Source organism: Ursus maritimus, unplaced genomic scaffold, assembly GCF_017311325.1.
Source record: "Ursus maritimus isolate PB19 unplaced genomic scaffold, ASM1731132v1 scaffold_9, whole genome shotgun sequence".
In the NCBI taxonomy this organism is placed as follows: Eukaryota; Metazoa; Chordata; class Mammalia; order Carnivora; family Ursidae; genus Ursus; species Ursus maritimus.
The window spans coordinates 37,352,934-37,366,061 of NW_024427107.1; the positions used below are offsets into that span (position 1 = coordinate 37,352,934).

Sequence of the window (13,128 nt, forward strand, 5' to 3'; positions counted from 1 at the left end):
ACATTTGTTCTTTTATCCAGAATACCTTTAGGATAAATTCCTAGAACAGAATTACTATGTCAAAGACTGTGTGTTTGTGTGTGTGCTTTCTCATATCTTCAGCATTACAGGGATTAATCACTCTTTTTCATTCTTTATTAATACACTGGGTAAAAAAATAGTATCTCTGTTTTAACTTAAATTCTTTGATTATTAGTAACTTGAAAAGGAGTTCATGTTTTTATTTATTTTATTTCTTCTTTCATGAATCGCTTTTTCATGCCTTTAGTTCCTTCCCATATTAAAAAGATTAACTCTTTCTATTATTTTAGAAATACAGTTTATCTTTTGGCTTTGCTTATGATTTGTTCACACAGAAGTTTTTTTTCCCCCTTTTATCATACAATCTATCAATCCTTTTGTATGATTTCTCCTTTGGGGTTTTACTTAGAAAGTTTTTCCTTAACACAAGATTATATGAATTGTCACCTATACATTCTATAACAAAATATAAAGGCCAAACCCAAGGGATAAGAATTAACATACCAATTCATTTAATCATCTATTCATTCATGCAACAAATATCTATTGAACATAAATAGGCACTGTTCAAAACGCTGCAGATAAAGCAGTGAGCAAGACCACCAAAGTTCCTGCTATCATGGAACTACAGTCCCAAAGGGAAATGATCACGCAGCATATAATTTAATGTGGGATTTCAAGTTAGCAGGAAAGGAATGGATTATTCAATAAACAACGCTGTTACAACTAGCTAACCATAAAGGAAAGAAATAAATTAGATTCTTATTTCATACCTTATATCAAAAGTATTACAAATAGATTAAAAATCTATACTTTTAAAATGAAACCATGAAAATACTAGGAAAAACATAAGTGAATATTATATAAAGAAACATTATATATGCTCTTAAACACGAAAACTCTAGAACAATAACTCAAGGCAATTTTGGAAACACCATCTTATTTTTAAAAAATGGAATATAACAAGGTAGTTTTTGAACAATAATCTTTATTAGTGTATTTTCAAAGGTACATATAATCCTGAGCTACTGCATTTAGACATTTATCATTTACTCTTTGAAGTTTACACGTATTTTGCTCCAAATTCTCTGATGAGTACATTTTTATACTACTCAGGAACATAAATACTTTAAATTATTATTCTTATCTCTGAAATAGCCAATTAATTTACTCATATTATCTCTTTATCTTAATTCTACTACATTAAAGGCTTTAGAACATTATTTCTCAATTAAGCAATTTCTTTTTCAAAACTGCAAAGATGGGCAGTGAGAGAGCTGATTCCTTAAATCCAAGTGAATTCTTAGAAAACTATGATGCTTTTTGTCTTTGATCTACTTTCTTGAATAAATTGGGTAACCATCAGACCAGCTGTATTTGAGAAGAATGATAAGAGTAACTACTTCTAATCTCAACGTTTTAGCCAGTGTAAAACGTCATAGGCTCTCTCCTCATATAAGTAGTCCATAATTAGCCCAATAAGAAAAATTTACCATGATCTAATGAAAAAGGGGGCAACCCAGTGTAAATATATCTTTGTTTAAATGGTTAAGTATTATAAAACATGTTATGTGAAATACTTCCTCCAAGGTCTATAAAGAAATACGTACAGCTGATTAACATTAAATGTCATAAATCTAGACCAGAACTTTTATAATTAGTAAATAAAACAGACAAAAATGAAAGACAAAAGTCCTGTGATCTTTGAGAAAAAACATTTATCCAACATTATCTCCAACTGTGGACAAATAAATATTTTCATTCTTGTATTTTAAATTACTACCAAAATATTGTATCTTTCTACAAACAACAAAAAACAAGCATACAGTATCTAGAAATGGTTTTTATCTGACAAGAATGTCAAGTCTTTGAAGGTACACTCAATTTTTTTTTCCTGAATAAGGTCACTATGATCTTAGGTTAAAGTTACAGTAAGCAGTTCAAGCAAAATGCATATTGCTTAGATTTTAAAGCAAGCAATTTTGATACTGTTTAATTAAAATGTGAGTATAAATGTGAAGCTATTGTAGAAACATTTATAAACACTCCTTGGGAATACTCACAGATCAGCAAGTAATGGAATAACTGATTTAAAAATGATGGAAGGGTGATGTTATATGTAATGCTTGGTGACAAATCCAAAAATATCTTTAAAAGATGTAAAAGAACATGAAGACACAGTTTATTATTCAGAGCTTGAAAACCTAGCAGCAGAACAAACTATTTGCATATAATGTAGTGCAATGAGCATTTGTTCATAAAATACTCCCAAAGTCTTGAAACTTTATACAGAAACCAGAATGAAATCCATTTGGATGAATGATTCAAAGATGTCCAGAGTAGCTTATCAAGAACTGCTAGATACTCTCACCTGCATCACTGAACTATAAGCTTATGCAAAACTGTGTTCTGGGTAACTCACTCTTATGGCTCCCCAGTAACAAGCTCGGATAAGGCAGATCAACCCTAAGAGATAAGCAATTGCCCAAGAAACATAGGTTGCACGAAATCGCCTCGCAAAATCTTGGGTGCCAACCTAAAATAAAAAGCAATATAATAACAAAAGGTTAAAAACTTTAAGCAAATATTTGCTTAAGGAGCTTGTGTTGGCTTACATGTGATTTTTATAAAAAATAGCCCTGAGGTCATCATATTCCTATGAAATATGAGTTGATGAATTTGTTGACTATCACTGACAGGGTAAAAGTTAGTAGGACAATACTGCTAGTTATATTAACTATAAATTTTACGAAATAAACAGAAAAGCCCACTTGAACATGTTATTTCTATACGTAATTAAATTTGTAATCTAAACTCCTTAGTGTTGTATGATACAAAAGGAGTGTTTCTAATAATATGAGACCAGGTGGGACAAAGGAGAATGGGAAGTAAATGGTAGCAAAAAAGATCAGTAACTCCTCCTCCTCCTGGGAGAGAATAATCCCCCGCACCAACTAGTTAGCTTCAGACTCCTCTAAAAATAAGCCATCCCCATAATGATAATAAATCCATGCTTAACTTGAATAAAGAGAATGGTTTTTCAGACCTCCATAGCTGATTGAGTATTACTTTTGCTTTGCTATGGCACCAAATAAAAACGATGGGCTTTTGTTAAATGGATGTCAAGGACCTCAGAGGAGTCCCAAAACACCATTTCACAGGATGGTCAAGCTCCCTTAAAAACGGGTCTATGGATTGGGCTTCAGATTGCCCACAGTCCTTCAGAAGCTTCTGGGCCAGGGATGCCAAAAGGGGGCAGGCTCTTTGGGGATCCCTGAAGGTTGTCCCAGGCCTCATCATTTACTACTGATAAAGTAGAGAAGAAAGAATTCTAACAATGAGTAGAGTAATACTCACAGTTAATCCAACTCCAATGAAAATACATATCATTCCAATGGTAATATACGCACAGCAGCGTCTTCGTGGAAGCGCACTACCCACCGAGGAACTGCAAATTCATGAGCAACAGAGAGCGTTATTTACATGCAGTTTCTCCCTTTCCTCTCTGTGAATACTTTTCTACGGTTCTAGTGACATACGTACTTCCATTTATTTCTTCAATTTGAGAGACAAGAACATGCATAAAAATGCCATTTTTAATGAGTTAATATAATTATAAATGGTAAATTATACTATAGTGGCTTTAATCAAAGTTCAAGTCTTGGTTATTGACAGTATCCACAAAAGAACCACTGTGGTCAATAATGATCTTCCAAGATAAAAATACATTTCAAAAAATGTATTCTAGGATGGAAAATATGTGCTATCTTACAAATATCACTTGATTTTTTGCAGTTATAACAGTTAGTATATGTTTACTGTAGAAAATTTGGAAAACAGAGTAAAGAGTAAAAAGGAAAAAGAAAATGACCTATAATCCTACTACCACAAATAGTCGCTTAGTATTTTGGCATCTTTTCCTCCAGCTGTTTTTTTTTTTTTTTTCCTTTTTGGTAATTTACCAACATACTATAAGCACTTTTCTATGTCATTAAATATTATCAAATTGGAATTCCGATGGATGAATATAACATTATTTAGCCAATCCCCTACTACTGGATGCTTAGAGTTTTTATTACTATAAATAATGCCAGGTAAACATCATTTAAAAGCATTCTGCATAGTTTTCTTTGTTTTCTCAGGATAAATTTTTATAATTAGGATTACAAAATTAAAGAGATTAACTTTTCAAAATCTGTTAATACATACTGCAAGAAGCCTACGGGAAATTCATAAAAGCATACACTGTTACCACATTTCTCGACTGAAGTTTTAAATCCAACAGTTTTTAGTTATTTACACTTTTAATTTTTGTAATTTTCAAAATGGTACAAGTATAGCAGAGATCACACAGCCAAATTAGCGCTTTCTTCTTTCCCAAAGCAGAAAGATATTAACACATCATATAGGGGGCACTGTATTAGTGAACGAGATAATGAAGTATCTGATTTGCTTTGTATGGCCACGGTCAACATCCTGCTAGCACACAGTAATTGCTCAAGGAATGTATGCTGAATAAACGGAATATAGAAATGCATTACTGCCTAGGCATACTTTAGAAATGCGCTTCCAAAGACGTTCATTTTGCATAACAGAAAAACGGTTTCCTTTAAGTTCCAAATCTTTTTCAAAAAATTGATGAATAATGTTTCAAATACATATCATAAGTATTCCTGAATTCTCGAACTGAAACGTAAACATCTGGGTAACGTGGGGTCATCATCAACATAGTGTACAGCTTGCTATGTGGAGTTACCAGGACATACAAGATTCACTGCCTTTATAGTCAGCCTTAGACTCCTTTTAGTTTTAATTCTTCTGCAGGCATTTGGTGGTTTTCCCTGCCTTTACACCTCACAGCTGGCTGTCGTCTCTCATTTACTTGTGTATCAGCGTCTGGCGGTCTAATCTGCCATGGATTACAAGCCAACATAGTTTATTAGAATTATGTATTAAATAAATCAAAAGGCCCTAAGTGAATATTGGAGCAGCTTTTCTGTGAGCCAAAGAACCCACTTTAGTACATTAATTTCAGGGCATGAATTCTCCTTAGAAAACCCATGCTCATTTTTCATCATCCAGCTTGCACAATCACTACCTCTGGGAAGTCTTCCCAGAAAAGAAATAATCTACTGCTACTGTACAACTCAAGTGCCACATTATCACAGAGATCAAGTAATGAGCAAAGCACCTGCTGCATAGACTTAAGACTCTCTTGGTGTCTGTATGTTATATGTAGTACTGGTTTGTGGGTGTTAAACCTCTCTGTGTATGTGTCTGTATGTGATATGTAGTACTGGTTTGTGGGTGTTAAACCTCTCTGTGTATGTGCGAAACTACGCTTCTGGGACTTGCCCTTTTTCACTTTGCTTAATTCTCTACATGAGACTCTCCCACACTCCTATGTGGAGATCTAATGCGTTCATTTCCACAACTCTCTTCTGATATATGAAAGCACCAGCTTACTCATTCTCCCTGTTAATGGACAGTCAAGGGGTTTTCCCCCTTAATTTTTGGCTATTATAACAAAATTGCTTTGAACACTCCTTTATGTTTCCTATGTACATACGCAGGAATTTCTCAAATATATTCCTAGGAACAGAATAGCTGGGTTGTACTGTAGACATATCTTCAACTTCAATATATGCTAAATTTATACCCCACCATCTTTATATCTTCACCTTACTATTTTCAACTATATTCATATCTTTTGCATCTTCAATTTTAATAAATGCTAAATTTATATCCCCACCACCTTTATATGAGAGCTTCCAGTATTCTACCCACATCAACTTGGTATCATTTTCATGCTTGACAATTTCATAGGTGTGAATGATATTTTGCTGTGGTTTTAAGGTGATTTCTAGCAAGACTGAACATCTTTTCAAATGCTAGTTGACTACTGTTTTCTTTTCTCTATTAATTGCTAGTTCATATTATTATCCTTTGTTTTGGGCTGTCTTTAGCTTACTGACTCACAAATGATATTTACATAAACTGCATACTATTCCAGGAAGCTATCTATTCTGTTTATATCTTCTTTTAGTCTGTGGGTTTGTTTTTTTAATCAAGGTTAACTTTTACTTAAACAAACAAAAACCATTACTAAACACATACTTTTAAAATATTATGAAAACCCATGAAAAGACGACTCAACATAGGTTCTAAACCTGATAAAAGCACACCTCAGAGAGACTATTAATGCTAAACTTCTGCCGAACAGCGACCTTAAAGTGCCAAACACAGAAGCATCTCTTAGGACCATTTTTAAATAGATAATTTGTCCCTGGCTTGGCCATCCCTTCTTTACCTATACACGAAGTCCTGCTGACAGCATGCGGCTTAGCTGATTTTACAGTAGAATGTAACAATGTAAAGTAGACAGGTTCCTGATATCAACAATATTACCAAGGTTGTTGTTGTTTTTTTAATCCTACAGTTGGTCACAGCTCGTTGGTCAGCTCTCGATCACGTCTGGCTCATCCATCCTTCAAATATATCCTAGGCTCAATAGTTTTCAAGAGGCAGAAGCCTGAAGCCGTTTAAGAAATAGGATTGTGAGGTGAACCCATCTTGAGTAAGAACTCTGTCCAGCCACTGCTGAGGGGGCCATGCAGGTGGATGTCTGTCCAGCAGGGGGCGCTATTAACAGCCTAAAGGTGGTATTCTGCTCCGGACCCTTTACAAAGCTCATGCATATGACACACATTTAAGTGAACCGATAAATAACCTCAAAGCCGTGGTTCACAGTGTGCCAATAACTGAGCAAATTCTTGGTTATTAAATTTTTTTAACTACACCCACTAGGGATCTTGCAGTTAGTGGCGTGAAACCCGTGATGGTAGTTTCAGCTCTGATTTGGCACAAAGATGCTACTGTCACTGAGGATTCTGGCCTGCGGTTTTTAAAAATCATTTTAAATAACATCTTCTGATACTGAGTTTTTATTCATGAAATCAATGTAATGTAAGGTAATTCTAATATGGTAAAAGTTATCAATATTTTCCTTTCAGGTTTGTGCTTGCTTCTGCCTTGTGTAGGAAATTCTTTCCTACCTGTCATAAAAAAATTTTTTTTAATCTTCTATAAGTATTAGAATTTACCTTTTCATATTTATGTCTTGGTATAAAAGAGCACAGCCCTTATAATTATCAATTTTTATTTTAACTTATTTTGAAGTCATATTATGTAGTGCACACAAATCCAGAATTTGTGCAATTTTTTTCCTTTTTTCTTTTAATTAATTAAATTTATTTAAAGAAAGCTCCATGTCCAGTGTAGGCCTTGAACTCACGACCCTGAGGTCACATGCTCTAGCGACTGAGCCAACAGGGCACCCCCAGATTTTATGTTGTTGATGAAGTGACCATAATAATAATACTTTTTACCCTAAAGCATATGAGATACTTAAGGTACCTGCTAAAATGCTATAACGGAGACTTCCAGAATACAGTAGCTTAAAAAGTTTATTTCTCCTGCATATAAGAATTCAAAGGTGGGGCTCCTGGGTGGCACAGCGGTTAAGCGTCTGCCTTTGGCTCAGGGCGTGATCCCAGAGTTATGGGATCGAGTCCCACATCAGGCTCCTCCGCTATGAGCCTGCTTCTTCCTCTCCCACTCCCCCTGCTTGTGTTCCCTCTCTCGCTGGCTGTCTCTACCTCTGTCGAATAAATAAATAAAATCTTAAAAAAAAAAAAAGAATTCAAAGGTACAGCTTGGGGTTGGTAGACTGCTCTATACTGTGATTAACTGCTATTGCCAGACAACACGGGTGACAAGTCTCCTGCTGCAGAATGGAAGAGGGGAGAGAAAATTAAGAAAAGTCCTGCCTTAAACACATGGCTGCAACCTACTTCAAGAGAGGCTAGAAAATGTGGTTACCTGGGTGGCCAGTCAGACTCTGGAAGTTGTTCTGGTAAAAGGAAGAGAAGAGCAATCTGCTCTTTTAACTAATACTAACATTATTATTTTTATGTCAGTTAGTGTTTGCATGGTGTATCTTTCCTTTGGTGAAGGTTTTGTGATTTGATCTTTTTTTCCCTTTTTTACTTTCATCCTATGCTCTCTTATTTCATGGTTTCTTCTTTGAATTACACACAGATGGACTTCAGTCTAGTCTGATAATTTCTGGCAAGCCTTGCTGACAGGTTCAGTCTAATTTACATTTATTCTGATGGCTGATATATATATATATATATGGGTTATTTCTGTTCTCTTATTTTGGCTTTCTGTGGTTTCTGTATTTTCTATGATTTTCCACCCTCTTCTGGACTTCTTGTGGATTGACTATGATTCTACTTCACTTCCCACCACTATTTTGAAAGTTTTACAATTTATTTTTACTAATTTAGCAGTCACGTGTAAAATTTAAACATTTAAAAACTAAAGTCATTTAGTAAATCTACCCTCCCAGTAAAAATAGGAATCTTAGAAGTTATTAACTTCAAATATTCTCCTCCCGTCTTATATGTTCTTGTTCTCCAATATTTCAATTCTGTTGTATTTTTAATTCTCCAAAGTCATTAGCATTAATATTATCATTACCTTCGTTTTTGCTATTTTATACCATGTTCCTGATGACTGTCTACAATATCTTGGTTTACCTTTTCTTTTTTTTTTTTTTTTTAAGATTTTATTTATTTATTCGACAGAGATAGAGACAGCCAGCGAGAGAGGGAACACAAGCAGGGGGAGCGGGAGAGGAAGAAGCAGGCTCATAGCGGAGGAGCCTGACGTGGGGCTCGATCCCGTAACGCCGGGATCACGCCCTGAGCCGAAGGCAGACGCTTAACCGCTGTGCCACCCAGGCGCCCCTTGGTTTACCTTTTCTACTTGCCTTGTAGAAATTTCTTCTGGGATATTTTTCCATTTTTCCCTACGTTCATCTTTTAGTAGTTTCTTTGGTGAGGGTATCAAGATGGTAAATGTTCAGGATTTGTTGCTGTTGTTGTTTGTGGTTCATTGGTCTGCATTTGAAAATACTTTTATTTTGCCTTCATTATTCTATTATGGCTTAGATTGTTCTCTAATACAAGTCTGACAATTTCTCTTAATACTTTTAAGTATTTTAAATTTATTTTTTGGGTTCCATTGTTGGTACTGAGATGTTTGCTGACAGAACTGTTATCCTTTTTTATAGTAAAACTCTGTCTTGGGGGCGCCTGTTTGGCTCCACTGGTGGAGCACGTGACTCTTGATCTCGGGGCCTTGAGTTTGAGCTGCACATTGCGTGCAGGAATTACTTAAAAAAATAAATCTTTAGGAAAAAATCTGTCTTTCTCACTCTGCTTTTAGTATCTTCTATTTATCTTCAGTTTTCCGCAATTTCACTATAATGCATTTGCTTATTTTGCATGGATTTCACGGTTCTTTTCAAATCTAAGTGTTCGTATCTTTCATAGATCTGAAAATCCTTAGGGATTAACTCTTCAAAATGCCCATCTCATTCTTGTTTTTGTCTTCTAGATCAGATATATTTCAGATGCTCACATACGTATTTGTCTTAACATTACTCTCACCTGTGTGTCCCTGATGGATTCTGGGGAATTTACTTACCTCTCTCTTCTAATCCACAACTTCAGTTTTCAGCTTCATCTGCTGCTTTACCTGTCCATTGCATTGTAATTTCTGTAAGTTTTATTGTTTCTTTTAAAATCTACCTGGTTGTTGCTTTTGTTAACTAAATGCTTTATTTTGAGACAATTATAGATTCATAAGCAGTTTATGAAATAATACAGAGAAATCTCTTATTTTTTTATGCAATTTCTCCAATAGTAACAAAATCTGGCAAACTACAGTATAGTATTATAACCAGGATATTGGCACTGATACAATCCACTAATAGTCAGGTTTCCTGCTTTACTTATCCTCATTTGTGTATGTGTATATTTAATTCTACACAATCTTATCACATGTGTAGGTCTAAGTATCCATCAGCACAGTCAAGATACAGAGCAGTTGCAACACTACAAAGATGCTTCTATAACCACACCTATGTACCTCCCTCCTGCCTACCCTCTACACCCACCACCTCGTCACTAATCTGTTCTCCCATTTCTCAAATTTCACCATTTCAACATGTTACATAAATGGAACCCTAATGTAGGCAACCTCATGGGACTGTTGTTGTTTCACTCAGCATACATTCATCCAAGCTGGTGCATATGTCAATAGCTCATTCCTTTCATTGCTGAGTAGTATTTCAAGGTATGCAAGTACCAGTTTGTTTAACCATTCTCCCATGCAAGGGCATCTGGACTGTTTCCAATTTGGATCTATTAAGAATAAAGTTGCTATGAAAATTTGTGTACAGGTTCTTGTGTGTGCTTGGTCATGTTTTTAAATTTTAAATTCAATTAGCCAACATATAGGACATCACTAGTTTCAGATGTAGTGTTCAGTAATTCATCAGTGCGTAACACCCAGTTCTCATCACATCATGACCCCTCTTTAATGCCCATCACCCAGTTGCTCCATCCTCCTACCGAACTCCCCTTCCACAACCCTCGGTTTGTTTCTCAGAGTCAAAAGTCTCTCATAGTTTTATCTGTTTTCTCATTTCTATTTTTAAAAACATTTCATACATGGCTACGAACACATTCTATATCTAATAATTATATCGTAAGTCCTTGGGAATCTAATCATACTGTTTCTTTCTGATGCTGATTCTGCTTATAGTACCTTGTTTCCTCACGTGGTTGGTAATTCTTGTTGAGAATTTATTTTGGCAGTTCTTAATACAAGAAATCCTTAAGAATGGTTTAGGGGTGGCTTCACCCGCAGAGAATTTTCATTTGCTATTCCCAGGCTCCCTAGAATGATATAAAGCCTAAACCACTTTAAATTGGTTTCAGAGACTAGCTTTTCCTAGACCATATAAATGAGGTAAAATATAAGGCTCAAACTCACTGTTCTTACAAAATCTCTACCTCATAATATTCCTTTTCCGGTGAATTTTTTTTCCACCCACTCTTTTCGTGAACAGCCTTAAGGACTTTTTCTGGGAGTGAGGGGATGGTATTCCAGCTCTCCACCTTCTGCAAGGCTAAGGCCTTCCTCTCATTTTTCATCTGAACATTGAAACCCAAGGGCCTGATCGCCAGTACTGGCAAATACTCTCAGGATATCTGAAATCACAGCCATTATTGTCCTTTCCTCTTTATTTCTGGTCCCTGGGTTTTTTCTTAACTTTCATACGAACTGAACTATGCATTTAAAAGGATGTTTGTTATAGTTAACTAGTCTTTCATATTACTGGGTGTAAAAGTCAAGAGCCTCTAATATACAAAATATGGACAGTAAATCTCCCAAGAGGAAAAGATCGTGCAATACTTCCCAAACATCTAACTATTCACGTGTCAAATTATTAACTTTTCCCTTCACAATACCCCCCCATGACTATGGGCATTATAAAGGACATCTGGAAAATGAAGATGGTGCCAAGCAATATTATTTATAGCACAATTTTCAGATGAGGTAGCTAGGGAAGGTTTTATTAGATGCAGCTTAAGGATAGGATAAGAAGTGAATAGATGAGAAAGTAAGTAAGTCATCTTAGCAGATAACAGTGACATTGTTCAGGTATGAAAAACATAAGAATTTTGTTCAAGAAACAAGCAACAGAATAACCTTTCTTTCAGAGAAGGTTTCTGCAGGTGAGTAGTAGAAGCAAGGGCTGTATGAGCTAATTTGTGAAGTTAAGTTTTCCAGGTATACAAGAATGAGAAAGGGACTAGCCACGTCATCCCAGGCCTAGAAGGATGAGATTTAGGGACCGAACCAAGAAACTGTATTGTGTATTTATGGAAGTAGAATTTGTTGAGGAAGGTACATAGTGAGTTGTGTGTAAAGGTGGAAGAAAACATAATAAAGATATCACTTTATTACCTATCAAGGTACTTCCATACCTTGAAGGAGGTTAGACAACTACCTAAGCCTGGAGGGTTGTATATACCTCGCTAAGAAGTTTGGAGTTTGATTTCAGATTTTAGGCAATGGGCCTGTAATAGTCCATATGGTGTATTTATGTCAATAAGTAGAATATGTCCTTCCTCCAGATACTTTACATGCCACATATATAGACAAACCTAGAATAACAATGAAAATATCACCTCATTGTGCAGTATTCAACCTACACAACTGTACACCATGACCATGAATTTTGGAACTACTAAAAGATTTGGAGCCAGAGAGTTTAAAATCGTATTTGCGTCCAGGGCCATTACTCTAATAAATGGAAAAGAGAACAGCAAGGCTGAAGGCCAAGAGATAAATTAGAAAGCTATTACAATAGTCCTGGAGAGGGATCCTAACTGTATGAACTAAAGTAGGAATAGTGAGAATAAGAGAACGGAATTGAAATGTCAAGAGACAGAACTGATAGGACTTGTTTCCATTTGGATATGGGGAATAAAGATACATTTAGATTTCTGGTTTGGTCAGCTAGGCAGATGGAAGAACATTCATTAGTATAATATATTCACCACCACACAAGGAAGCTTAGTTTGCAGAGTGTAAGCAAGTTGGATATCTGCGTTTGACATGCCTGTAGACACCCAGGTTGAAATAACTATAGGGAAAACAGTGGATACAGATTGCCTATTTATATCTGAAGCTCCAAAGACAGATTTGGGGTGATTTAGTTGCACTTTGGTTAAGATTTAATGGCATATAGGACAGAGGAAACTATGAGAAAACCAAGATCTAGTGTGGTCAAGTTGCAATTCTGGAGAATAGCAATATTTAACTACTTGAAAGAGAAAGTGAAGTCAACAGAGGAAATAGTAAAGGAATGTTCTCAGAAGTGGGAAGAAAGCAGGAGAAAGTGGCACCTGGAAACCAAGAAAAGAACAAATTTTAAGGAAAAACCAGGATGATCAACAGAACCAAATACTTAGAGAAAATAAGCAGGATGAGGACTGATCAGATCTACTAGAATTTGCAATTGGGATGTGAATTTTGTCAAAGCAAATTCAGTGACCTAGTGGGGATGAGGGCTAATTGCACTTCACTCCAGATGGCATGGGTGCCATGATCAAACGAAGGGATAAGCACTGAAAGGGAGACACCTGCTTCCCTCTGAGAAGAGAAAATGAAGTATACATAGAT

At 35.6% G+C, this 13,128-nt stretch overlaps 1 protein-coding gene across 1 annotated transcript in view; it reads right to left on the reverse strand.

Moving 5' to 3' along the window:
* Positions 1-1,006: 1,006 nt before the first annotated feature.
* Positions 1,007-13,128, reverse strand: part of PIP4P2 (phosphatidylinositol-4,5-bisphosphate 4-phosphatase 2) — a 51,802-nt gene continuing 39,680 nt past the window's right edge. The window contains exons 6-7 of the mRNA XM_008689181.2: positions 3,379-3,469; positions 1,007-2,557 (exon numbers count right to left, since the gene is read on the reverse strand). Coding sequence (XP_008687403.2) covers positions 2,414-2,557; positions 3,379-3,469 — 235 coding nt within the window. The 3' untranslated portion in view covers positions 1,007-2,413. The remainder of the gene's footprint in view (positions 2,558-3,378; positions 3,470-13,128) is intronic.